This window comes from Rhinichthys klamathensis, unplaced genomic scaffold (genome assembly GCF_029890125.1).
Source record: "Rhinichthys klamathensis goyatoka isolate OS25496 unplaced genomic scaffold, OSU_Roscu_1.1 h1tg000033l_1, whole genome shotgun sequence".
Taxonomy (NCBI): Eukaryota; Metazoa; Chordata; class Actinopteri; order Cypriniformes; family Leuciscidae; genus Rhinichthys; species Rhinichthys klamathensis.
Window position 1 is genome coordinate 1,955,521 of NW_026606582.1, and position 25,196 is coordinate 1,980,716.

The 25,196-nt window shown below is 42.2% G+C and overlaps 1 protein-coding gene across 1 annotated transcript in view; it reads right to left on the minus strand.

Annotated features, from left to right (window-relative positions):
• LOC130080384 (uncharacterized) overlaps positions 1-25,196 on the minus strand; it is a 132,056-nt gene that overhangs the window by 11,427 nt on the left and 95,433 nt on the right. Inside the window, exon 8 of the mRNA XM_056245737.1 lies at positions 23,048-23,120. Coding sequence (XP_056101712.1) covers positions 23,048-23,120 — 73 coding nt within the window. The remainder of the gene's footprint in view (positions 1-23,047; positions 23,121-25,196) is intronic.

A 25,196-nucleotide genomic window follows, 5' to 3' on the forward strand; every position in this document is an offset into this window, starting at 1 on the left:
TTACTGCAAAATACACTGGAACAGTCACATTTTCTGGAACTGAACGAGCGAAAATTTCAGTGGAAGTCTGGCCACGGCGAGACTGAAACACCGTCGATTTCCTAGGAGGCTAGGAAGACTTGTGTTGGTTTCGTTTTACAGAAACCGTGGTAGTGTTTGTGGGCACTGGGTTGTGGGCACATTCACTACATTTAATGCACAATTGACATGCGTTGATTTTATTTGTGCGAGCCCTGTACCGTGGCGGGCTGTGTTTGTGTGTAGAAATGAACACTGGGCTGTAAACATTTTATTACACTTATAACACCATCGACTGTGGCCGGAAAACCAGAAATACAATGATTACATGATTTTTCTGGGTCGCCGTGGAAACGGCCTTTATGTGCAAGCAAGCGGGCCGTGGTACCAGCTTGTTTACTGCAAAATACACTGGAACAGTCGCATTTTCTAGAACTGAACGAGCGAAAAGTTTCGGTGGAAGTCTGGCCGCGGCGGGAGTAAATTTTTATCTGCTGCAAGAGCCGGGATCGAACACGGGTCTCTCACGCGAAGGCTTCGGGTTCCGCCACTGGGCCACAGGGAGAACTACTTTAGGAGGATGGCATCTTTACAAAGACGCGGCTCTTTTAGATGATAGAAGTGTGAGTCGCGGGGCGAGCACACACACACACACACATACACACAGAGCAGAGTAAAGGATATATAGTACGCCGGAAAGCGCAGCAGGTACGGCAGTTGAAGGCGGCGAGGCCCGCGACTCCAGAAGCTCGTCCCGCTGAAAGGCTTGCTTCGACGGCGCGGCTTCTCACTCCGGATCCAGCGATGCGAGAGGCTTCGCTGAAGAGATGAAAATCAGTGTACCAGCCTTATCGAGCTATATTTAAAGGGTGAGACCACGCCCTTTCTGGCGGGACGTGACGAAATGGGCGCGAAATGCCCCCATTGGATATGGTGTCACGCAGAGCCGCTCTCGATAGGCTGCTGCTTTTGCCGCAGGGCAGCCAATAGGCGCACGAGCCGTCCTGCCTATGTCTGCTTGCTGCTGCACAGCGTTTTACATTAATTCAAAATTAAGGATAATTTTTGGCTTCAATATCTCGTGGAAAAGAGGTTTTCCCCATAGCGTAAGATATTACGCAGTACGAGAGATACTCTCGTAAGAGAACACCAACATGTGCAAAAAAAAAGTTTGCGCTTGAGACGATAGATAGAAACACATTTATCAAATAAATTCGTCGATACGCAAGGGGAAAAAAGCACACGGCTTTGCCTCAGCAGAGGATGTGATTGGATAACTGGACTAACCAGCGGACCAATCGCATCGCAGCATCTTAAATGTTGGTTTAGTCGTTCTGAAATGCCTGAGCCAAAGTCTGTCATCAGAGTCATTTGGTTTAGTTCCCTGGTTTGGTTTAGAAGCGTCACACACGACTGCGTTCACAAACACCAGCATCCGAACACAAGAGATCATGAGCGTTTACTGTGTTTCGTCTGACGCTCTGAGACGCAAGTATTTATGATTTAGGAAAAGAGAGGAACAGTGGCTTCCCTGATTGCAGCAACTTACATTTGACACATTACAAATATTTTGCACCAATTTCCAAGGAAGGGATGCTTTTGTTTTCTTGAACACATGGGATGGAAACACTGCTTTATTCACAGTCACATTTGCAACTTAGGATGGAAACACAGCTAATGATTGTTATTTCCCTGTTTATTACTGTGAAGCTGCTTTGAAAAAAATCTGTATTGTATAAAGCGCTACAGAAATAAAGCTGACTTGACTGAAATGCTGTTGTCTCACTGTCAATACTTACTGTTTTGTGAAGCTATAAATAAAATATGATTATGTTTTCCTTCGCTCTAACTCATGGCACACAAACACACTCATTAATGGCTTTTTCTAACACATAAACAGAGGTGTGAGTTTGTGAGTGGGAGGTCAAGGTTAGGGTCCCGCTGCTTAAAAATAACAAATGCACTGTCATCTCTGCCATAGGAGAGTCGTTAAAAATAATACGGACATCCACTCTCGTTTCAATCAGCTCATCCCCTCTCTTTCTCTGTAGCACATAGTGATAATCACTCCGGCCTTGTAGCAGCCATATGGACTCGGCTGGTCTGGGGCCTGCTGGAATACCGCTGTGGTTAATTAGAGGCTGAATACTGAGAGACTGAGCGCTGATCTGAATCCCTGCTTGCCCGGACACACTGAGTGGCCTTTAGAGCAGCTCGGGGCCTCCAGGGATTCGGAGAGAAATGGGTTGGGTAATTATATGAGATAACAGTGAAAAGAAGAGGTGAGGATTGTGCGTTTGAAAGGAGGCAAGGCAACATAAAGAGAGGGAAAGCGAGAATAGGGCAGAAATGGGGCGACAGCGGTAAAGGTCAACACCTCCTATTTTTATGTAGAGTGTCAACAGCCTGTTATGCCTTTTTAAAATGAAGGCGCTTTTCATAAATAACATATTCTATTGCTAGAGATCAGTGCTTTGCCTGACAAATGAATGTGTGTGAATGATAAGTTTCTTTGGCCGGCTCTTTTTAGTCGTCTAAGCTTTGTTAACAGCATTTAAAGCTGCATATTTTGCACGTCTTTGAAATCAAATGGTTATTAGGCTTTATAACTCTAATATAATGATTATATTTACTATAATAGTAAATGTTGATTTAGTAACCCCACAATATAGGGTGATTCTCATGAAGAAATGTCTGGGTCATATTTCACTCCAAAGTAAAAATAACTAAATTATTTGTACATAAATATTTGTAAATAACCACTGGTGGTGTTTGAGGAGAGATTGTAAAGCGCTTTGGATGTACAGTAGTACATATGAAAAGCACTATAAAAATGCCTCATTCATTTATAAAAATAAAGCCTATGACCATTAAGATTATTTATTTCTTTATGTATTTCATTTAAGCATAAATTATCATAACTCTAATGCGAGCTAAATATTTAAATCATCTTTTTAAATAACATCATAAATTACATACAGAATTAAAAATTATTTTAATTATCTGTACTCCACAATTGAAATAATATTGTGGTAGTGAGAATGAGATTTTTTTGTTCTAAAATATATTGATGAAAATTGAGGCAGGGGATTTAAATATGCTTACACATCATGAAAACAATGCAATGCAAAAATAATAAAATAAAATAAATCTTAAAACAGGCTTCATTTTTGTGTAATGTAAGTGATAATTGTGTGCATATGTAAATGATAATTAAGCAATCATTACTACCTAATTGTACATTATACAGATGACCATACATTATCCCGCTCATTACATGGTTCATTAGGAAATAAATAAATTAATGGACATGAAATATTGATTTGAGTGTAAATTGTTTGAATTATTGGGGACAAAGGTGTGTGAAGGTGTGAGGTGATGTAAGAGGTGTTATTTTAGTATCATTAAGATACTTGTGTCATGTCATGATTATAAATGTGTCCTGTCATGATTATGAAGGTGTCATGTCAGTCTTATGCACACCCCTTCAAGTAAAGTGATACCGATACTTGTCACGTATACTGGTCAGTAAACACGATGAAGGAGATTCACTAAAGAAATCGGTCTTTTAAATTCAGAATAACTCGGGAGAATAAAGGAACAAGGACGATCAAACACTAACCAACATGTTACTACGTCACATAAACACAAACCAGAGAACTGGGGACTTAAATACATGAGGGAGATCATTAACCGAACTGAGAACAGGTGAAGTACTAAATAGAAACCATGGAAACAAACTAAGGCATGAGAAGTAACGTTAAACAAACAAGAATCAGGGAAACCAAACTAAGGGACCGTTTACACACCATCTTCAACTAAAAACGTAAAACTTTTTATGCATTTTGGCTGTTAATTTAAAGATCAACGGCATTTGGGAACCTGAAAACGCAAACTACAAGTTTTTGAATATGATACTGTTATCATCTCAAAAAAACTAAAACGTGAATTTGTGCTAACGGCGGCGTGTTAGTCACGTGTTCAGTCTATAGCTGTGTAGTGTTTCTTTACCAAGTGACATCGCCAACTACTGGCCTGGCCTGACTAACGTGTTTAGTCGTTTTCGCGGATTCGTGTGAATCGGGGTCGTTTTGACAATGAAACTTGCAAAGGAAGAAAACGTTTCTGTTTTTTGTACAATGTTGTTGTGTAAACGTATCCTAAAACACAATGAAAGTAAACAGAATCAAAGCATAATCCTGCCAGTACTATTATACTTTTTATTAATATTTTCAATTAGTTGTGTTTTGTCATTTTTTAAGTTTTATTTTACGTTAACTTAAAAAACCCTGTGTGAGAGACATACAACTAGCACAGCAATGTACTGTAGAAAATAAATGACAAATTATGCAGTTTATTATTTGACCTAGCAGCAATTGACCAATTTTTTTTTTTTAAATGCTGAGAAATATAACTTGGACATTCCTTGGCAGTATTTGTAAAGTCCCCCCAGTGCGATTGTAAGGTGTTGGACTGCGCTGGATTGTGGTTTTACAGGAAGCTTGGCTGACTTTAATGACTCGCAGACACGACCTCCGGGCTTCTCTGCCCAACACTAAACCTACATATCAGATCTATCAACTCTCTAACCCCCAATGTCAATGCTATTAAATTATATATTAGCTCCTAAAGCCGTGTATGTTTTACAGCATGTTCACTATTACAGATGCTGGACGATCTTCAACATCAACTCTTGTTCAAGTGTTCTGTCAGCTGAAACTCTGACGATTGGAGAGACACAGGATCCATAAAGTCATCTCCACACATGCAGCTCCGCTGTGCCTAAATATCAGCAACGGCCATGAATTGATAACAATAAACTAATAAAACTGCAGTTTCAATAAAGAGCGGGACATTAACTCTGATTTTCAACAATCCAGTCAGGAATCTGTCTGAAGCAACGGCGAGCTGTTTAACCGAGTTATATGATTATGGTTGTGTCTGGAGAAATTCTATGTGCTTTAATAGAGTTACGCGGGGGTCTTAAGCTGTGCGCCGCTAAGAGAGGCTTATGTTTCCAGGCGCAAAGCAGTAATCCTATAACTGTGTTCAACTATATTGCTTAAGGCACTGCAAGCAGTCAGTTTGTAACTACGTTAAACTATCTACAGTTCCCTAACCACTCGCACAGATCTCGCTGTGATAAGATAAAGCATTATTCACCCGGAGTGCTATAGAAATCATTAGTGAGATATGCTGCTTTCAGAGAGAGATGCTGCAGCTTTCAACACTTCACATGACTTCAAACCGCTGAAACAAACACACACTCTCGTCATATTATTGTGCAGTGAGGAATCAGATGGTAATATCATGTGGGTGTTTCATATGTGCACTTTGTAATTTTCCAGGGGTTGGATTTTTGGAAGACTAACATATTTAAACTATAGGGTCTTGGGAACCTTGCATGCCTTCATCATTTACTTTTCTAATGCATTTTATATCGTTTTTTTTTTTTTTTACTCTTCTCCTAGACCCAGACTTTCAATCTAAAGATATGATAATGCATCATCATTTAAAAATAAATAAATAAATAATTTAATTACAATTAATTTAATTTAATGGATTTATAAAACCGATATTCTAAACAGTGAAAAAAATTGTATTATATTTATTATTATTATTATTATTATTCACAAAGTGTCATTTTGTACCACGTACATTTTACCATTTGATTTAACTTAGCCTAATTCAATTTAATTATTTAAAAAAATATATATTCATATTTATATTCATGATATTCATTTTATATTCATGATATTCAGTGTAATAAACCATTATTATCATCATCATCGTCATCATCATCACTAAGTCGTGGTGTCATTTTGTACCATGTTTATTTGATCATTCATAATTTAAATTTTTTTTTTACCACGAACAATAATATTTAAGTTTTATCAAAGATTTCAGAAAATACCCATCTTTGCAAAATCATGAGTCGGCCATTTTATTCCAAAAAATCTAAATATTTGATTTCCGTCTATATTCCCACCATAGGAAATCCAATAAAATTGAGATGTTGCATTTATTTGTAATAAAAATGAAATATTATTGCAGAACAACATGTCTGTGGCAATTGTTTGAACATTCACTCTGGCGTAAACTGTAGCAGTGAATTGATGGATCATCTTTGTATCAACTGTATTTTTAAGGTGAGCAGATCAGCATTAACTGAATGTGTCTGGCCTCTGGCGTCATCCACTTCCGGTCAGTTTAGCTCTTTATGCTGCTTGATATGGCAAACATCTGCCCTCTGTTATTCCAGGTCTTTCCCTACGGCAGCGAATGAATCTGAAGTCTCGCATATTCACAGAAAATTACTTCCGATTCAAAATATAGTGGATAAACTTAGATGAAGAGTCAGTGGAATGCATCAAGACGCTGTAAACAATAGATGTGAGTGTGAACCGTGAACCGTCTGGTCTCCTGGTGAGGGGTAAGAGCGGGCAGCTTGGCCAGCCATGGCTCACTGGTTTGGAGGTTCCCAGATCTCATCATTCTGATGGGTGACCAGTGACACGGTCTGTGTGTGTATAGTCCATACAATTTTATAATACATGTTTACAAAGTTGATGACAGAATTAAAATTTTAACTGAAACCTGTCCCTTTAAATAATCTGTTTCTGTGAAAAACATTATATACCATGCTTAAAGAGTAAAACGGCTGTTCATGAGAGTGTGTGCCGGAGGTTTTGTCTGTTCTCGACACATGTCTGTCTGGACTGCTGTCATTATGTCTTCAATATCCATGACAATCATGTCAGTCTGGGAAAAAGCTTCTCTGCTGCGTTGACGTTCACAAAACCTGTGAGATATACAGTGATATATATTTTTTTTTGCCAGGGGTCTTTATCTCCAGGCCATCAAATCTGTCTGACTTCACACTTCTAAATCAGTGTGTGTCAATGGCAGGTCTGTTCTTGCTGACAGCTAGGAAAAATAACGCAACTCTTAAAAAGGATAAAATAGATCAATAAATAGGAAAACACTTTCCATATCTTTTGTTGTTGATGTCACGTCAAAGGCCATCCAGTCAAACTTAAATCCATCTGTCACTTGGGAAAAGCCAGATGGATCAATGACAAATGAGTTCGTGTTAAAGAAACAAATGAATTAGAGTGTTCAAGATAAAGAAATGGAAAACATCCTTTAAAAATCTAGTTTAATATGCATGTGCCAAATTCTTAGAAATTTACTCCTTATTCAAAGCCGTTTGATGTGATTTTGAGAAACTTTCATACAAATTTTGGTAATATTTTATATTAGATGTATTCAACTACTATATTCTTACATGTGTAATAATAATAATAATTGTTAGGTACAATGCACTTGTGTTGATGTTGTATTGTAGAACATCTGCTATTGAGCTGTGATAGGTAAGGTTAGGACAGGTTTGCTGGTATGAGTAGGTTTAACGGTGGGTTAAGGTGGGTAAATGAAGTCTTAACAGTTATACAGTTAATTATAGATGTAATTACAGAAATTAATTACAGCTGTATATGCAGGTATTTTTTTTAAATATAAGTACAGTGTAAAAGCCTGTATGTACACAATATTCATCTTGCGTCTGCAATGTAAAATGTAAATGTATCACACAGTACACAATATAAAGTGGGACCCTAATTGTCATGTGGTGTAACTATCAATCAAATAAAAAGTAATATTTATTTCATTTCATCATCAATACATGTGAATATCTTAACCATTATTTTTAATCAATTAACCAACCAAACAACCATTAATTTTGTTTTCATATATTAATTAATTAATATAATTATTTTACCACATGACATTTTACAATCAGAAATAAACTTGCCTTGTCAAGCCTTGCCAAGTTATCTGTAAATGTACAAGACATTGGGTGTATTCACACCAGGAAAGTCCGCTAGTTGCTTCGGACCAAATACAATGTTGATTTTTTTTTTTTTTTTTTTTTTTTTGGTGTGGTTCGCTTTCACACTGCCCTTTTTGCAAGTGAACCAAAATTTGTAAACAAAACCACATGTGCGCTAAGGTCATCCATTCATTGGACAGAAATTCTCAAGCAGGGAAAAGCAGGAAGTGTAAAAACAGGCAATTTATGTTATGGAGATCTTTCTTAGTGGAATTTTAAATATTTTACTGATTTGGTGTTATCAGCTAACGCAGTATGAAGAAACGTATGAGCATCATATGATACAATGTCATACAATGTTGTAATTAGGAATTTGCGAAGACGAAGATGTGCTGCAAGACGGTTGGAGAGAACATGCTCTTAAATGATACATTTCAAACATTATTAAAAACAAGTGAACAGTCAGTAATAACATACGAACAAATACAGAAATTACAAGCAGAGATGAAAAGTAAATAACAAAGTTACAAAGTCTAACAGTAGTAGGCAATTCAGGCACAGAACTTAATAATTAAGCCTAAATGTAAAATAACACTAATTGTTCACTGTAGAAATTAAATAGTTTCATTTTCGTTAAAGCTGTATTTTGTTGTTTTATTAACATTAATGACACAGTCAGCAGTAGGAATATTGTGTGTGTGCTGTCACTTTAAGACCGAATGCAATACTGAAAAAAATGACAAACATCATGGATTCTTCCTTAACTATGACATAAACGAGAGAATACTTGCCGAGAAGGGTATTTAGACGAGTTTTTAAACATAATTTTGTGTTCAAGCTAGGGCAAGGAAACGCTAACGCTATCTGCAAGGCGCCTCTCTCTCTTTCTCGCGCATTATCTGTGACCAGAGCCGCATGCACGCAGAGAGAGAGAGAGAGAGACTCTCTCTCTCTCTCTCTCTCTCTCTCTCTCTCTCTCTCTCTCTCTCTCTCTCTCTCTCTCTCTCTCTCTCTCTCTCTCTCTCTCCTCTCTCTCTCTCTCTTCTCTCTCTCTCTCTCTCTCTCTCTCACTCTCTCTCTCTCTCCTCTCTCTCTCTCTCCTCTCCCTCTGCGTGCGGCTCTGGTCACAGATAACGCGCAAGTCCTGATTTTCGCCTCTTCTTCTGCATAAAAAATAGTTTGAATGTGTAAATTAGCAAGACAAAACACGTCGAAATGATAAACTTTCACTCTCTGATGGTTAAATTTAGCAGTTAATCAGAGAATCACATGCGTGATGGGGCATCTGGTCCGTACGGATTATGGATCAACTGTAATCCGTTGCACCCCTAATAATGTATAGGCATTTCATCACCCCTAATTACATGGTAAAAATCTGACCCTGTCAAAAAAGGCGCAGTGCTTTCTGCAATTGAGTCAGTTCATGTTCACACCTCAAACGAGCTGTACCAGAGTTCGTTTGGAACCGGACCGAGACCACCTCTTCAGCTGGGTCTCGGTGCGGTTGTTTGGTCTGCACTCGAGTGCGATTGCTGTGTTCACACCCGCCCAAAAGATCAGCACCAAGGGGGGAAATGACCTTGAGCTCGATTCAATCGACACCAAACAAGGCGTGAATACACTTAGGGTGTATTCACACCAGGAAAGTCCGATAGTTCACTTGTTTTGATCCGGACCAAAACATTTTTTTTTTTACATTTTTTGGTACGGTTCGCTTTCACACTGCTCTGTGAACCAAAATTTGTAAACAAAACCACACGTGTGCTAAGGTCGTCCATTCATTGGACAAGGATTCTCAAGTAGGGAAATCAGGAAGTGCAAAAAAGGCTCAGCATGGAGATATTTCGTACTGCAATATTTGTTCTTTTACTAATTTTGTGTTATTCTGTACAAACGCAATATGAAGAAACTGCGCAGAAGACGGATACGGTATAACGTTTTCATTCATAGAGAGGGGCTATGTTCACACATTCAAATAATGAGATTCTTATTGTATATATACTGCTAACAAGTGCTGTCAATGTTAACGCTTGCGATTAAGTTTGTCCAGTTTAACGCAGCATCATCCTTGTATAGTAACTATCGTTACATTATATGAACTGCAAAAGCTTTTTTTGCATCTATGCGCGATTAGACTAAAGAGAACGCTCTGTGTGTGAATGTCCTGATGCACACACTCATTCATTCATTCCATTCCAATCATGCACACACACGGCGCGCAGAAAGACGCGCGACAGTATCGTGTGGCCAGACAGCGCGCCGGAATGGAATTCTCTTTCGCACTTGAACAACAATAACACAAACCATTATGCCAAAATCTCCGACTACGGAAGCCTGTTAACTCAAAGGCGCAGTGCTTTCTTGCAATTGAGTCGGTTCATGTTCACACCGTAAACGAACCGTACCAGAGTTCGTTTGGAACCGGACCGAGACCACCTCTTCAGCTGGGTCTCGGTTCGGTTGTTTGGTCCGCACCCGAGTTCGATTGCTGTATTCACACCTGCCCAAAAGGTCCGCACCAAAGGGGGAAACGAACTAGAGTTCGATTCAGTCAAACCAAACAAGGCAGGTGTGAATACAGCCTTAGTAACTTGAAAAAAACTTTTTATTTTTGGCTTATTTCGGCATGATTCACATGACTTTTTTATATTATATATAAATACAGTATGTATAATATTTTACCAATATTTTCCCCCCTAGGAATTAATACAGGTATAAAATATTATTCCAAACTCGTCAATAAGGTTCCCTTTCGAAAGGATGCCTCCAGCATGACTGCTGTCCGAAGCATGAGTCTAAACGCGACAATTAGCTTGACATTGGCAGGCAGCAGCCTATGACGTCACCACTGGTGCGACCGTGAGTATAAAAGGGAATTTGTGAAATACGTCATCCTCTTGTCTTCAGGAGACTGCTTGCTTGTACATGAGTGAGGAGCACGTGCATTTAGCTCCTGAGGGAGCTGAATGCGGGCATTACGTGGGTCTCCTCTCGCTATAGAGAGGATTTCTCAACGAAAAGCTCAGTTTGTGCCATTCGTATTCTTGAGGGATATGGGATGCACATTTGTGTGGAATGCTGTCTTCTCTTCGAAGAAGCTGGATCTGCTAGGTATGATGCATTCATGATACTGACTACAAGAGACAGGCAAGGAGCTTTTTTCCTTTCTTCTCTCTCCTGAGAGATAGTAGTGTTCGCACGAGTGTGTTCGGCTCTTGAGGGAGTTTAAGGCACTCATAGAACTACATTCGTGTCTGTTCTCATGTGATTCTTTCAAAGTGATAGAATCTGACACATGAACTAGTGTGCTTGACTCTCAAGGGGGTTAAATGTGCGCTTTTCACGATGCGATCGTGAATTGTTCCACCTGGGCTTGACTCTCTCCTAAGGGATGTCGTCATGCTGTCCGCAGAGATCAGCTAGGCAGTACGATAGGTTGTTAGGTTAATCTAGATTGCCTCATTGACCACTGACTTTACAGTAGCGGAGCATTGTTAGGCCTCCTCTCTTTATAGAAAGTCACTCTTTCAGGCCTCCGCTCCCTAGAGCTCCGCCTGAATAGCAGGTCCGAGTAAGGATTTGCGAAGCCTCCTTGGTAAGCTGTTCTGAGCGTAGCAAGCCAATAGCCAAATTCAGGCCTCCGTCCCCAGAGCTTGGCAGGCAGTAGTGCTGTGTTTGGTTTCATTCCAAGCCTTTTGGCCACTGCTTTCAGAAGGAAGCTGATTGTGAATGCGTTTACTAAGTAGTGGGCTCTCAGTGAGCCTCCTTAGTTACTGCTTTCTATGGAGCATGTTATGTCCTCTAGCCAGTGGCGTAGGTTTGATTTTGAAATTGGTGGGGACGGGGACATCAATATTTAATATATTTAAAGTTTTGATCGAAAATATTGCTAGGGATATATCAGTCTCACTGGATATTGGTAGGGACACGTCCCTAGCGTCCCTACTAAATTCTACGCCCCTGCCTCTAGCTATGAGTGGCGTTTTGTCTTAGGATGTTGCTAGGCCTCCTCTCGTTTTAGAGAGTTGTCATTTTGAGCTCTCTGTCCGCAGAGCTCCACCAGGCAGTGGTGCTGAATTGTCAGGCTTTTGAGCCTGCTTGGCCACTGCCTTTAGGAAACCCTGGTCTGAGCGGAGCGAGACCCTAGTCTAGGAAGCCAGTGCGTAAAACGCAGTTTTCCATCCTGGGGTTTAGCCTTCACTCTTTTGAGCTCCATCAAGCCTTCTCTGGAAGCTGTTTTGGGGCTCTCTGAGCCCTCTTAGCTATTGCTTAGGTTTGGAGTGTTGTTAGGCTTCTCGTTATGAGAATTTTCCTGTGAGGCTCCAGCTTTTAAGTAGGCAGTGTTGTCAAGTTGTTAGGCTCCTTTTGAGCCTCCTTGGCTACTGCTTTTATTAAAAATATATTCAGAGTTATAGGCTCTTTTTGAGGCTCTTTGAAGCTGCACTGGGTATAGAATGTAGTTAAGCCTACTTCCGTTTTGGAGAGTCAGTATATTGAGGCCTTCATTCTCTGAGCCAGATTTGAGTAGTAGAGCTGAGCTGTAGGATCTCCCTCCAGAGCATCCTCTGGTGCATCTAGGTTGGGAGTACCTGACCTCCATGATTTTTTTAGAGTCAAGTTGCAAGGCCTCTCTCTCTCTCTCTCTCTCTCTCTCTCTCTCTCTCTCTCTCTCTCTCTCTCTCTCTCTCTCTCTCTCTCTCTCTCTCTCTCTCTCTCTCTCTCTCTCTCTCTCGGCTCTCTGCAAGCCTCCTTGGTCACTGCACAATTTCTAAATTACGTCATATGCTCTCAATGATAAATGCGGAACAGTTAGTTCATGAGTTCATGACATCAAGGCTAGATTATTGTAATGCTCTTATGGGTCGTTGCCCTGCTCATATAATAAACAAACTACAGCTGGTCCAAAACGCAGCAGCTTGAGTTCTTACCAGAACCAGGAAGTCTGACCATATTAGCCCGGTTCTGTCAACGCTGCATTGGCTCCCTATTAAACATCGTCTCAATTTTAAAATACTGCTGATTACTTACAAAGCAGTAAATGGTTTAGCTCCCCAGTACTTGAGCGAGCTCTTAACACATTATAGTCCTTCATGTCTATTGCGATCTCAAAATTCCTTGTTGATAATATCAATAATACCTAGAATATCAAAATCGACTGCAGGCGGTAGATCCTTTTCCTATTTAGCACCTAAACTTTGGAACAGTCTTCCTAACATTGTCAGGGAAGCAGACACACTCTGTCAGTTTAAATCTAGACTAAAAACCCATCTCTTTGACCTAGCACACACATAACACATTATACATTTCTATAATTCAATGTAAGGCTGCATAGATTAGGTCAGCCGGAACCGGGAACATGTACTCGTTGCATCATAAGAAGAATCCCGTCAACGCTAATATTAGTCTCTCTGTTTATCCCGAGGTTTATCACAGTCCACCGGATCCAGGCCGTATCCAGATCTGATGAAGGACATGTGCCTGGACACGACGACAACGCATTCCTGTAGTGTCAAATAGTCTCTCCCCTGTGAAGGCCTCCTTCCCTTCCCTTACCTCTGTACAGATAAAGCGTTGTCAAAATGATTCCAGTTCACATGGATACGCGGAAGCAACAAAAGATTCTGCATTATGAATTTTTAAAGCCAGACAAGTAATTTGGTGAGGTCAATTTGTAAAGAAAGACTACACGCCTGTGCACATATATATATATATACCTATAGACTGAACATACGCATGTGCCCGGTGTCAACGTTTTCACAGATTCACGTTTTTGAAGCTTACACGGAGATAAAAAAAGTTTTTTTTTTTTTTTTATTCAACGCTTGAACCTTGGAACCTATTTCAAGGTTTGCGTTCTCAACTCAACAGGCACTGTTGTTGTGCAAATGAGCAGGCCAGAGCGCATTAAGGTTTTTTGGTTAGAAAGGTGTCGGTAAGTGGCCCCTAAGTTAATTACTTTGAGTTAATGATCTTTGCAATGGAAGTGAATCAATCAAACTAACTTTAGCTGGACAATAACTTTATTCTAGAGCTTCTATAAAGCCAAAACAATTTCCCCAAAGCTCCGCTAGGATAGCAATTGCGAGTTGTAGGCTCTTTGTGAGCCTCCTTGCAAGATATCCTGAGTGTGGGGCGTTGTTAGGTCTTCTCTCAATTTAGAGTCGTCGTGCTGAGGCCTGCACTCCTAGAGCTTGGCTGAGGTTTGATAAGTTGTGAGGCTCTCTGTAGCCTCCTTGGCTACTGCGACCATTGTCAGGCCTCCTCTCATTAAAGATAGTTATATTTAGAGGCTGGGATAGCGATTGAAAGTGGTGTGCCTCCTTACGAGATGTCCTGAGCGTGGGGCGTTGTTAGGTCTCCTCTCGATTTTAAGGATGAGGACTCCTTTGAGTCTTTTGACTTAGTTCACTCTCCCTATAGGGGGCAACGCAGCCGAGTCTTCATCACTCTAGCTCACCCTCCGTTGCAGCGATCGATATCTGATTGTCCGGCGGAGCCCCGAATGAGGAATGGGGAGCCCACGGAGACTGACTCGGCGGGTTAGCCCCCACTGTGATCCTCAGGTCACCCTGGCTATTCACCGAAGTAGCCCTCTTCCTTTCAGAAGAGGAGTTAGATCAGGGTATAGGCAGGGGGACTCCACCTTGTCTGAGGTACTCAAGTCTCGATTGCTACACCGTGATGGTGATCTTCCTGCAGTAGGTACATGACTCATCCACAAAAGCTACCTCAGACACTTGACGCGTGACACCCAGACACGTGAGGCAGCGATCCGGACTGTGAGCCAGTGCCAGGTAACTACCGCATCCAGAAACACATGGGTGGAATGACATCTTTAAAAAGATGCAGTTTTACATCCGTGTTTGCTCTTTCAGGGAAATTAGCTCTCTTAATAATAATAATAATAATAATAATTCATTACATTTATATAGCGCTTTTCTCGGCACTCAAAGCGCTTTACACAGAAGGGGGAATCTCCTCAACCACCACCAGTGTGCAGCATCCACCTGGATGATGCGACGGCAGCCATATTGCGCCAGAACGCCCACCACACACCAGCTTACTGGTGGAGAGGAGACATAGTGATGAAGCCAATTGGTATATACAATTGGTATATATATATGGGGATTATTAGGAGGCCATGATGGACAGAGGCCACTGGGCAAATTTGGCCTGGATGCCGGGGTTACATCCCTACTCTTTCGAAAGACATCCTGGGATTTTTTGTGACCACAGAGAGTCAGGGCCTCGGTTTAACGTCTCATCCGAAGGACGGTGCTCTTTGACAGTATAGTGTCCCCATTACCATACTGGGGCGTTAGGACCCACACAGAGCACAGGGTGAGCGCCCCTGCTGGCCTCACTAACACCTCTTCCAGCAGCAACCTGGTTTTCTCAGAAGGTTTCCCATCCAGGTACTAACCAGGCTCAACCCTGCTTAGCTTCAGTGGGGAACCAGTCTTGGGCTACAGGGTGACATAGCTGCTGGTCTTATAGTGGTATACCCACAATGTGGGGCAGAGCGCTTTGCAAATCTCGCACACCAATGTGCATTGGCTTGTTTAGTTTACACTCAACGGTGATTGGGCTCTCAGGTGAGATTCCAATTCGTCAGATCACGTCTGACATAACATAGAAAATGACTTACTGATAGGGAACGTCTCAGGTTACTACTGTAACCATAGTTCCCTGAGAAAGGGAACGAGACGATGCGTCACTCGACGCTTTGGGAACGCCCCCAGCGTGAATGCGTCTGAGCATCAATGTCAACTAGTCCAATGGAAAGAATGAGCGTCACGGGCGGGTGACGTCATGACCAGGAAGGCATAAGAGCACATCCGGTGAAACGCGGCATTAGCTTCAAAAAGTCGAAGCAAGCCGATCACAGGGATGCAGGAAGTATGGCAGGGTGACGCATCGTCTCGTTCCCTTTCTCAGGGAACTATGGTTACAGTAGTAACCTGAGACGTTCCCTTTCGAGGGAACTCGCGATGCGTCACTTGACGCTTTGGGAACGAGAATACCCAAAACGCCAGAATTCCAAGTACCTGAGTGTTAGTCTGTTGGAACTAAGCACTAAGCACCTGAGAACCTGGGGCAGCATCCAGGTCCAAACTGTAAAACCTGACGAACGTGAGCGGTGAGGACCAGCCTGCCGCATCACATACGTCTTGAAGAGAAACTCCAAATAATAAGGCTTTAGAGGCCGCCATACCCCTCGTAGAGTGAGCTCTGACCACCAAAGGACACGGCTGGTCAGAGTACTCGTATGCAAGTGAAATAGCCTCAACTATCCACTTACTAACCGTCTGTTTAGAAGCAGGAAGACCCTTCTTAGGTGATCCAAAGCAAATAAATAACTGGTCGGACTTCCTCATTGAAGATGTCCGATGAACATAAGTATCCAGTGCTCGCACTGGACACAAGAGGTTCAGCCTTTCCTGGTCCGCAGATGTAAAAGGAGGACAGAAACCTGCAGCACAATAGGCCTCGGAATAATGGTAGGCACCTTTGGAACATATCCATGTTTCGGGTAAGAATGCCTTGGCCATCCCCGGTGCACTCAAGGCAGGTGGGGACCGAAAGGGCCTGAAGGTCTGACTCTAATAGGGACGAAATAGCTAGCAGAAAATAGTCTTAAAAGAAAGGAACTTCTCTGAGACCAAATCTAAGGGCTCGAAGGGAGCCCCAGATAGGCCTTCTAGAACTATTGCAAGGTCCCAAGCCAGCACCCTAGTGCAAGTTGCAGGCCTCAGCCTCAAAGTGCCACGAAGGAAACGAGTGATCAGGGGGTCTCGACCCAAAAATGTACTACCCACCAGGGCGTGGAAAGCCGCAATGGCCGCCACGTATACCTTAAGCGTGGAAGGACATAGACCTGATACAAAGCGTTCTTGCAGAAACTCGAATACTGTGTTTACTGAACAGTTAACCGGATCCCACTGACGCTGGTAACACCAAGAAGTGAAAAACTCTCGAAATAGTGAATATAGTTTCCTCGTAGCGGGAGCTCTGGAGCTTAGAATGGTCTCAACAACCTCGGTTGAGAGACCACTCTCTATGAGTTGGGCCCCCTCAGAGGCCAAACCCACAGTTTCCAAATCCCCTGCCGGGGGTGCAATATTGCATCCCCTGCCTGAGACGGAAGGTCTCTCCTGATCGGGACCTCCAAGGGAGGTCCGTCGAGGAGAAAAATTAGGTCCGCAAACCAAATTCAGCTCGGCCAGGGTGGTGCTACTAAATAGGCTTATTCCATCCTGGCGGAATCACTCCAGAACTCCTGGGAGCAGAGCAACAGGGGGAAATGCGTACAGACGTCTGCACCATAGCAACCAGCCCCGAGGGGACTGGTTGAGTGAGGGATAACCAGAGTGGACAGTGCGTCGTATGCTGAGACGAGAACAAATCCACTTCTGCCTGGCCATAAAACTCCCATATTTGCTCCACCGCCTCGGGGTGGAGTCCCCTGGCCTCAGCCCCTGCCTCGACAGGGTGTCTGCTCCAATATTCTGGCCCCCCTGGAATATACACTGCCCTCAGACAGCGTAATTTCCTGAGGGACCAAAATAATAGGCCACCAACGTGTTGTCTGTGGGTCAAGAACCAGAGTTTCCTCCATATAACCAAGGCGCGGGGATACTGCCGCGTGATCTTGATCGTATGGAGTGGGTTTCCGCTCAGGGAGAACCCTCTGGTCCTGAGCCACCACTGTAAAGGTCTCACGTACAGCAGGTCAAAGGGTATCACATTGAACGCTGCTGCCCTGAGGCCCAACAGTCACTGTTTCAGAACAACACATGATGGCCCCTCAGGTCTGGGAGGAGTCAGGTCCCCTATGTCTCAACGCATTGTAGACGACCATCATCTCTAGGCAATTCATGTGCCAAGCGAGATGATGACTCCTCCCAAGCCCTGAGCTGAGCGGCCTTCCAATACCGCTCCCCAGCCGGTGAGGGAAGCATCTGTCGAGATAGCAACTCGATGGCAAAGAGCTCCCAACACCGAACCCTGGGTTAAGAACCAGTGTTTCCTCCATATAACCAAGGCACGAAGGCACGGCCGCTTGATCTTGATCATACGAAGTGGGTTTCCCCTCGGGGAGAACCCTCTGGTCCTGCGCCACCACTGCAAAGGTCTCATGTACAGCAGGCCAAAAGGTATCCCGTTGGACGCTACTGCCACAAGACCCAACAGTCTCTCGAACTGTTTTACAGTGTGTGACTGGCCTAGCCTCAGCTCTTTTGTGGCTGTTAGGATAGCAGCTACACGAACGGGCGACAGAGTGGCCCGCATCGTCACTGAATCCCATACCACACCAAGGAAAGTGGTTATCTGTACTGGAGAAAGCACACTCTTCTTGGCATTGAGCCTCAACCCCAACATCTGCATATGAGCGAGAACGACACCTCGGTGCCGAACCGCTAACTGTTCTGATTCCGCTAGAATCAGCCAGTCATCTATGCAATTCAGAATGCGTATACACTGCAGCCTGGCGGGGCCAGAGCTGCGTCTATACACTTCGTGAATGTGCGGGGTGATAGAGCTAGACCGAAAGGAAGTGCCTGATACTGGTGTTCTTTGCCCCAAAGAAAACCTCAGGAACCTCCTGTGCTGAGGGAGGATGGAGATATGGAAGTATACGTCTTTTAGATCTATCGTGACAAACCAGTCCTCGGATCTGATTTGAGTCACGATCTGTCTGAGTGTCAGCATCTTGGACTTGAGTTCCAGCACCAAACACTCCAACAGACGAATATCTAGTATGTGACGCTGCTCTCCATCCTTTTTTGGAACAATGAGATAACGACTGTAAAGACCCGACGCAATGTCGGGTGAGTACACCTGCTCTATAGCTTTCTTTGCTAACAGGGCCTTTACCCCTTGCTCCATTACCAGAGAGATTACCATTACCCATAGAGATATATTTGGCAGTAGCTTCCGCGCTGCCAGAAAATCTACCAAGGGAACCAGCCCCTCGAGGCTGGCCTCTGGTGTAATAAAGACAGCCACTGTCTGTTTGTTGCCATTGACTGACTGTTTTCGAACCCCCCTCAGAGGGCGCGAGTCCGACGCAATGTCGAGTTGACGCTGCGCCAGAAGCTCGCTGGAGAACGCTGCGCCCCGAAGCACCAAGGGTGGCGGGGTTGGCAGAACGGTCCCCTGAGGGCACAGAGATGGAAAGGGCACCGTATAATGAGGTGTACACCATTCCACCCCGGTTGGGGCTGCCCTCACCGGTCTGACGCCGTGGCGCCAGACCTTTTCTTTTGAGCCGCAGCCTTCTCAGCATGAAGAACGGTCCTCGGATCCGGCCTCTGCTTTGAAGGCTTTGGCTGCTGTGTTGTGTATGAGAAACTAGCCGGCTGGAGCTGCTCACGCCCAGCAGCCCCAGTGGGTTGGACATAGCGAGGGAGAGATTATCTTGTCTCTTTCTCCATGATTCCCATCAAATTGAGCCAGAGGTGTCTCTCAGTGACCACATTTCTTTGGCTGCCATCCCTGAGAGATAAATCTGAGGCCCGACGGAGTTCTCAAACCCCATCGGGCCAAACTCCCTCACTTCTGTCCAAATACCACAGCAGGTCAGCCTGATATGCTTGCAGCACTGCTATAGTGTGCAAGCAGGCTCGTGCTAGACCCACTGCCATATATGCTTTTCCCACTAGATTAAAAAATAGTTTTCTTTAATGGTTTAGTGAGAGAAGCCGACGCCTTCAGGGACGATACTGACCCGGGAGACATAGCTCGCAAGTGTCTGTTCTACCCGGGGTATTGCCCCATAGCCATACTCTCTTAACCCCCAAATATCTGAATATACATGAATGTGGGGCTAAAAAATGAGTAAGGCTTTTTCCATGATCTAGACAGCTCGCTGTGCAGATCGGGAAAAATGGAAGGCCCTGTGATGGAGGTGGAAAAATAGAGGGAAGGAAACTCGTTCAATTTATTTTAAGGACGAGTGCCCCCTTATTTCTGCTGGCCATTAAATATTTAATTTATCTACAGCCTCAGTAAACACCTCCACCAGCTTATTATTATATATATATTTTTTTATATACATTCTTTATATATATACACTTTATTTTATATATAATATATAAACTATCATATATATATATATATATATATAGGCTATATATAATTCTCATACGCTGGGGAAGAGATGGCAAATCCACTTCCCCCATGATTGTGTCACTTTCAATGCCCAGCACATCTACCTCCTCGGAGGTAGAGCACTGAAGCATTGATTTCTCTCCCCGGGCGGAAGAGACCGCAGCGCGGGCTTCCGAGACCGAAGAGAGAGCACTGGATCCCTCGTGGAAAGGGAGGAGATAAGATCCGCGGACCCGTCTCCAACCCCGTAACGAGATCCTATTCGCGATCCACAGGAATGCATTCTCCGCGCTGCCTCGGCAGACGCGTGTCCTGCACCCCGAGGATCGCGAGCCTGGCCACTTTCCTCGAAAAGTGACAGGCGGGAGTGGAGCATGCGAAGCGAAAGCTTCTCACAATGTTGCAATCAGCCCCCTCGGAGGCTGATACCGCATGCTCCACTCCCAAACAAACTACACAAAGCTCGTGTGTGTCCCCACCCGTTAAATAACGCGGGCAGGGAGAAGCACAGAGTTTGTAAAGTTGTTTCGCCATAACTCTTCCCAATAATATCGAACAGACAACAATAAATAGACAGAGACAGAGTAACACAGATCGCTTGCTGAGACACAGAAGCTGATGCCGCGTTTCACCGGATGTGCTCTTATGCCTTCCTGGTCATGACGTCACCCGCCCGTGACGCTCATTCTTTCCATTGGACTAGTTGACATTGATGCTCAGACGCATTCACGCTGGGGGCGTTCCCAAAGCGTCAAGTGACGCATCGCGAGTTCCCTCGAAAGGGAACTATGGTTACATGCGTAACCTGAGACGTTTTCTTTCATAGAATTTTCTTATTTTTATGATGATTTTTTCCTCAGTTTGATATCACACTAGCTTATGGAAGCTTGTTTCCACCACAGAATGAAAAATAAAAAAGGTAATTGCGACTCTTTGACTCGGAAAGTAGGAAAAAAAGTTAGTCTTTGTCCCCCCCTCAGAATTAGACTTTATAACTCGCAATTGCAAGTTTATATCTCAGAATTCTGAGAAAATAAGTCAGAATTGCGAGAGAAAAAAAGTTTGAATTGTAAGATATAAACTCGCAATTGTGAGAATTTTTTTTTTTTTTATTCAGTTGCGGAAACAAGCTTCCATACTAGCACCTCAACATTTTTTACTTTATTTTTACATTAATTGCCCCTTGGGGACAAATAAAGTGTTTTGAAATTGAAATTGAAATTGAAATTATACCACAAAATAAATAAATAATTTAAAAAGCATGTTCATTCATAATAGAAGAGGTGTATTCAAGTATCCATAAATATCATTATTTATCGATAAGGAATACATCTGGATATAATGTGCCCAGTGTGACTTCTCCAAACCAATTGACGATGACTGACCAAAACTTCACTAGACTATGCTGATCTGTGATGTCATTTTGTGAAGAGAGCAATTTACAAATTGGCTGAACATTCGTGGTACTTGAAAAAATTGAGAAAACGAAGGACAATCCTCTTTATCTCTCTCAGTGTAGGGTCCAAGTGAGCTGTAGGTGGTGAAGGGAAACCATGGAGTATCCATTTCCACACACCATATGGAAACTCAGTGGTTTGTACAGAGGAGGTGGGAGCTAATATTGACCTGGACCATATGTGTTTTAGTGAATTATAAACACAAAAGGGCCGAGTGGACACCGAACACACAACATATCGGCATCTATTCTCTGTTAGGGGATTTTACAAACAAGACCCCCCTACACATATATGCGTGTACGCCGTCCAAGATCTCAAGGGACTCTTCTTTTGAATTACTCTATTGACACACACCCTAGTTAGCTTCATTAGCGAGAGCTAGTGTTAGCTCACAGTACGAGGGCCATCACTGCTGTTTTCTCCCCTAAAAACCAATTATCATTTGTGACTGCACAGTAACTTCAGTTCGGCATCATTGATCATATCTGTGAGCTAGATTTTCTTTTTGTGGGAGACAGCGTTAAGGAACATTATACTGTATACTAATGGGAAATTCTTTTGTGATACTTATTTTTTCTCTTTGCTTAGAAATTCCTTTTTGCGATGCTTCTTTTAATCTTCCCCTTTGTTCTTCACATTACATTGTTTCACTGTGGAGCATTGTTTTAACGTGGGTGGTTTTAAAATCCGTGTCTGCCGGTCTCAGGCTACATTGAGGGGTGTTTCTCGTAACACTGCAATAGTATGATGCATCTTTGGAGAAGTTAACAAGTCACTGTTTCTCAAAACCAGAATAAATGGTTGTTTCAACAATATAGATCTGTCGTTAATGACGTCACACAGATGGTGTAGTAATATCTAGTGGTCATTTTTCATAATGAATGGGTGAATTAATGAATAAATAAATAAAAAATACATACATTTTCATTATAAAAATTAGGTAATTTATTATTATTATTTTTGAAATATCATTCATTATTATCTTTAAGTGTTTTTGGAGGTTAGACCACATGACATTTTATAACCTGAACTGACCTTGTCATGTCAAAAACTGGTCACATTATCTGATACCTTAAGTGATTTTTTGACCTCGTGGTCTTCAGGGTTTCTTTATTTCCCTTCAACCAATCAGATTTGAGGGGCAAGTTAACAGTTTATGTCATGTTTAGGCTTCATCCAGGGTTAGGTGCTTCTACATGAGTGTTATTCACCCATCATTTCCCTCTGATTTTAGGAATAAGTTACGCATATAGGGTTAGATTTAAGGGTAGGGATATGATTAGGACTACATTTTCAGACAGAAATGTTGTTCCAGGATCAAATATCAAATGCCTGCGGTAACTATGAGTAAAACGTCACTTCATCATTGTGGATCATTGTGTACTTACACTGTCACAAACCTCGGGTTGTTAGCAACCCTATACAATTTTTTTTTTTTTACAAAAGAGGAATGGGAAAACAGGCATTTTTTTATTATTTTTTCTTATTATATTGTTTATAATGAATTGATTGGGGAATACTACGGTTGATTTCTACCGAGGTGGAGAATAGTGAATGACGTCCTGGGTCACTGAAGACCAGAGGTATGCGTTTAAGGTGTGTTTAATCCAGAATAAAGTGACCTTACTGTAGTTATTGATTAGGAGCTGGATGATCTTGCCATGTCCGTGCAGAGAAGCCAGGTGGAGCGGTGTGTAGCCCTGCAAACACACACACACAAATACATAATATGTGAACTTGGTCAAATTAAGGCCTGAAATGTCCATTTGTTTGCATCCTACACGCACACAAATATCTAAATATCATTAGCTTGGGAGGACGGTAATATGACAGCACTTCTTGTTCTCCCGTTGTGTCTGTCACTCGATTGTGATAGGCTATTAAAAACAGCTGGACGTCATTTCACACACCACTGTGTGCAGTCGACGTTTCACATTTATGCAGTTAACCAGACAGCGAGACCCGCTGAGACAATCGCTACGGTACATCCCGCACATTAACACGGGACTAACCCTCTCTAGGATCCCGTCAGTCACCCACCGCTGTTTCAAACAGCACCGGCCCAACAGCTGAAGCCCTGATGGGGTTTTCTTCTGGAACACAGTGTGCTAGTGAAGACGACGTGAGAGGATGATGGATGTCTGAAATGTGACTGCAGTTTAGTGCTGATCTGAGCTCAAGCGGTGATTAGTGTGGATGACGGCACATTAACGCTCCACGGGGGAGTTTATCATCCAAAGACACTTCTGCAAACGGATGTTTCATGTTGACTCCATCTATCCCTGATATCTCTTTGGTGTCCGTTTGTTTTACACTCACAGCACTAATGGGCCATGTGATTAGAGGGAAAAAAGTGGCAAGAGCAATAATATTTGACAATAATGAACATTAACCAAACACAAAAATGGATAATAATTTAGGAAAATGTACGTAACAGCATGACACTTTATAAACTCACAGTAAATAAAGGTCCTTCCGAAAAACTCAATACTTTAAATTAATTTGCTGCACATTCAAAAAATGGATTACATGCCAAGATACTAGCAATCTTCTTTTATTATTTCATGTGTAAAAAAAATGTATTGCTTAGTGTATTTAAAAACCTCAACAAACATTTCGGTTATAAAGAAAAGTACAAATTAATCATGTGAAATTTTAAAACTAAAAAAATATATAGTTATAGTTTAGTTATAGTTATAATTATAGTATAATGAAGTATAATAAATATACCTAGTTCATTCAAAACTGAAAAGTATCAATAAAGTTTTATTTAAAGAATTTAATAAAAATGAAGTGCTTTAATCAATAGTTATATGAATGCTGTATGTATTTTTATGCTTATTACATATCGCATTGGCTTCATTTCAATCAAATAATCAGTTTGAAATCTGATTTATGGGTCAATCAGACTATCAATCAATCTAATTGAGCTCGATCTGAATAAAACTTCGATTGAAATTAGTGGTTTCAACCTTAAATATTCCAATCAATAAAAAAAAATAAAAAAACTGTCATGTAAAAGCTTGAATCTATTTTCTCAATCAAATTCAACAATATCTCAACATGGCGACTGTGCATTCACTGAACATTTGTTTGTAATATGTGTAAAGCACATGTAAACGAATATGCGAATCGGATTGCGAAGTTTAAAGATCATAAACAGAATTCAGAATCTGAAATCAGATTGGATTCATTCAGACTGACGTAGTGCATGTAAACACACCTATTAGCTTAGCAAGAAGCTAAACTCTGCTGGAATGAACTGAGTTGAGTCTCCCTTTAACTTCTTGCGAAGAGCACTATTTGTTTAATGCGACTTTGTTGCCTAGATTGTTCCAAATCATCCACTTATGAGGTAGCCTATATGTGAAGAACAGACAGTGCTGGAACATACCGGTTCTGAGACTGAATCATGGGTCGTCCTTAAAGTTAAGGGTAAGTAAAGGGGTGTAAACATCGATCTAGGCAAAAGTGTCAATATTTCATTTTTTCTTCAGGTAATGTAGCCTGGAATCAGTCCAGAATTGCTGTGTGTAGCGTGTAGCGTAGCGTAGCCATGTTGCTAAGAGCACAGTACTGTCATCCTGTAGTTCTGCTGCCCTTAAAGGTTAAAGTAGACTTCCCTCTGCTCCACTCCTCATTACTACACTAGTCCTAGCACTGACATTTTTTGGAAAGGTCACAGACACTTTCATGTGCTCTGTTTCACATCAGCTTCAGTATAAATAAAGGCCCTGGAGAGACTGTCCAGGGTGTCAAAGAAGCCAATGGAGATC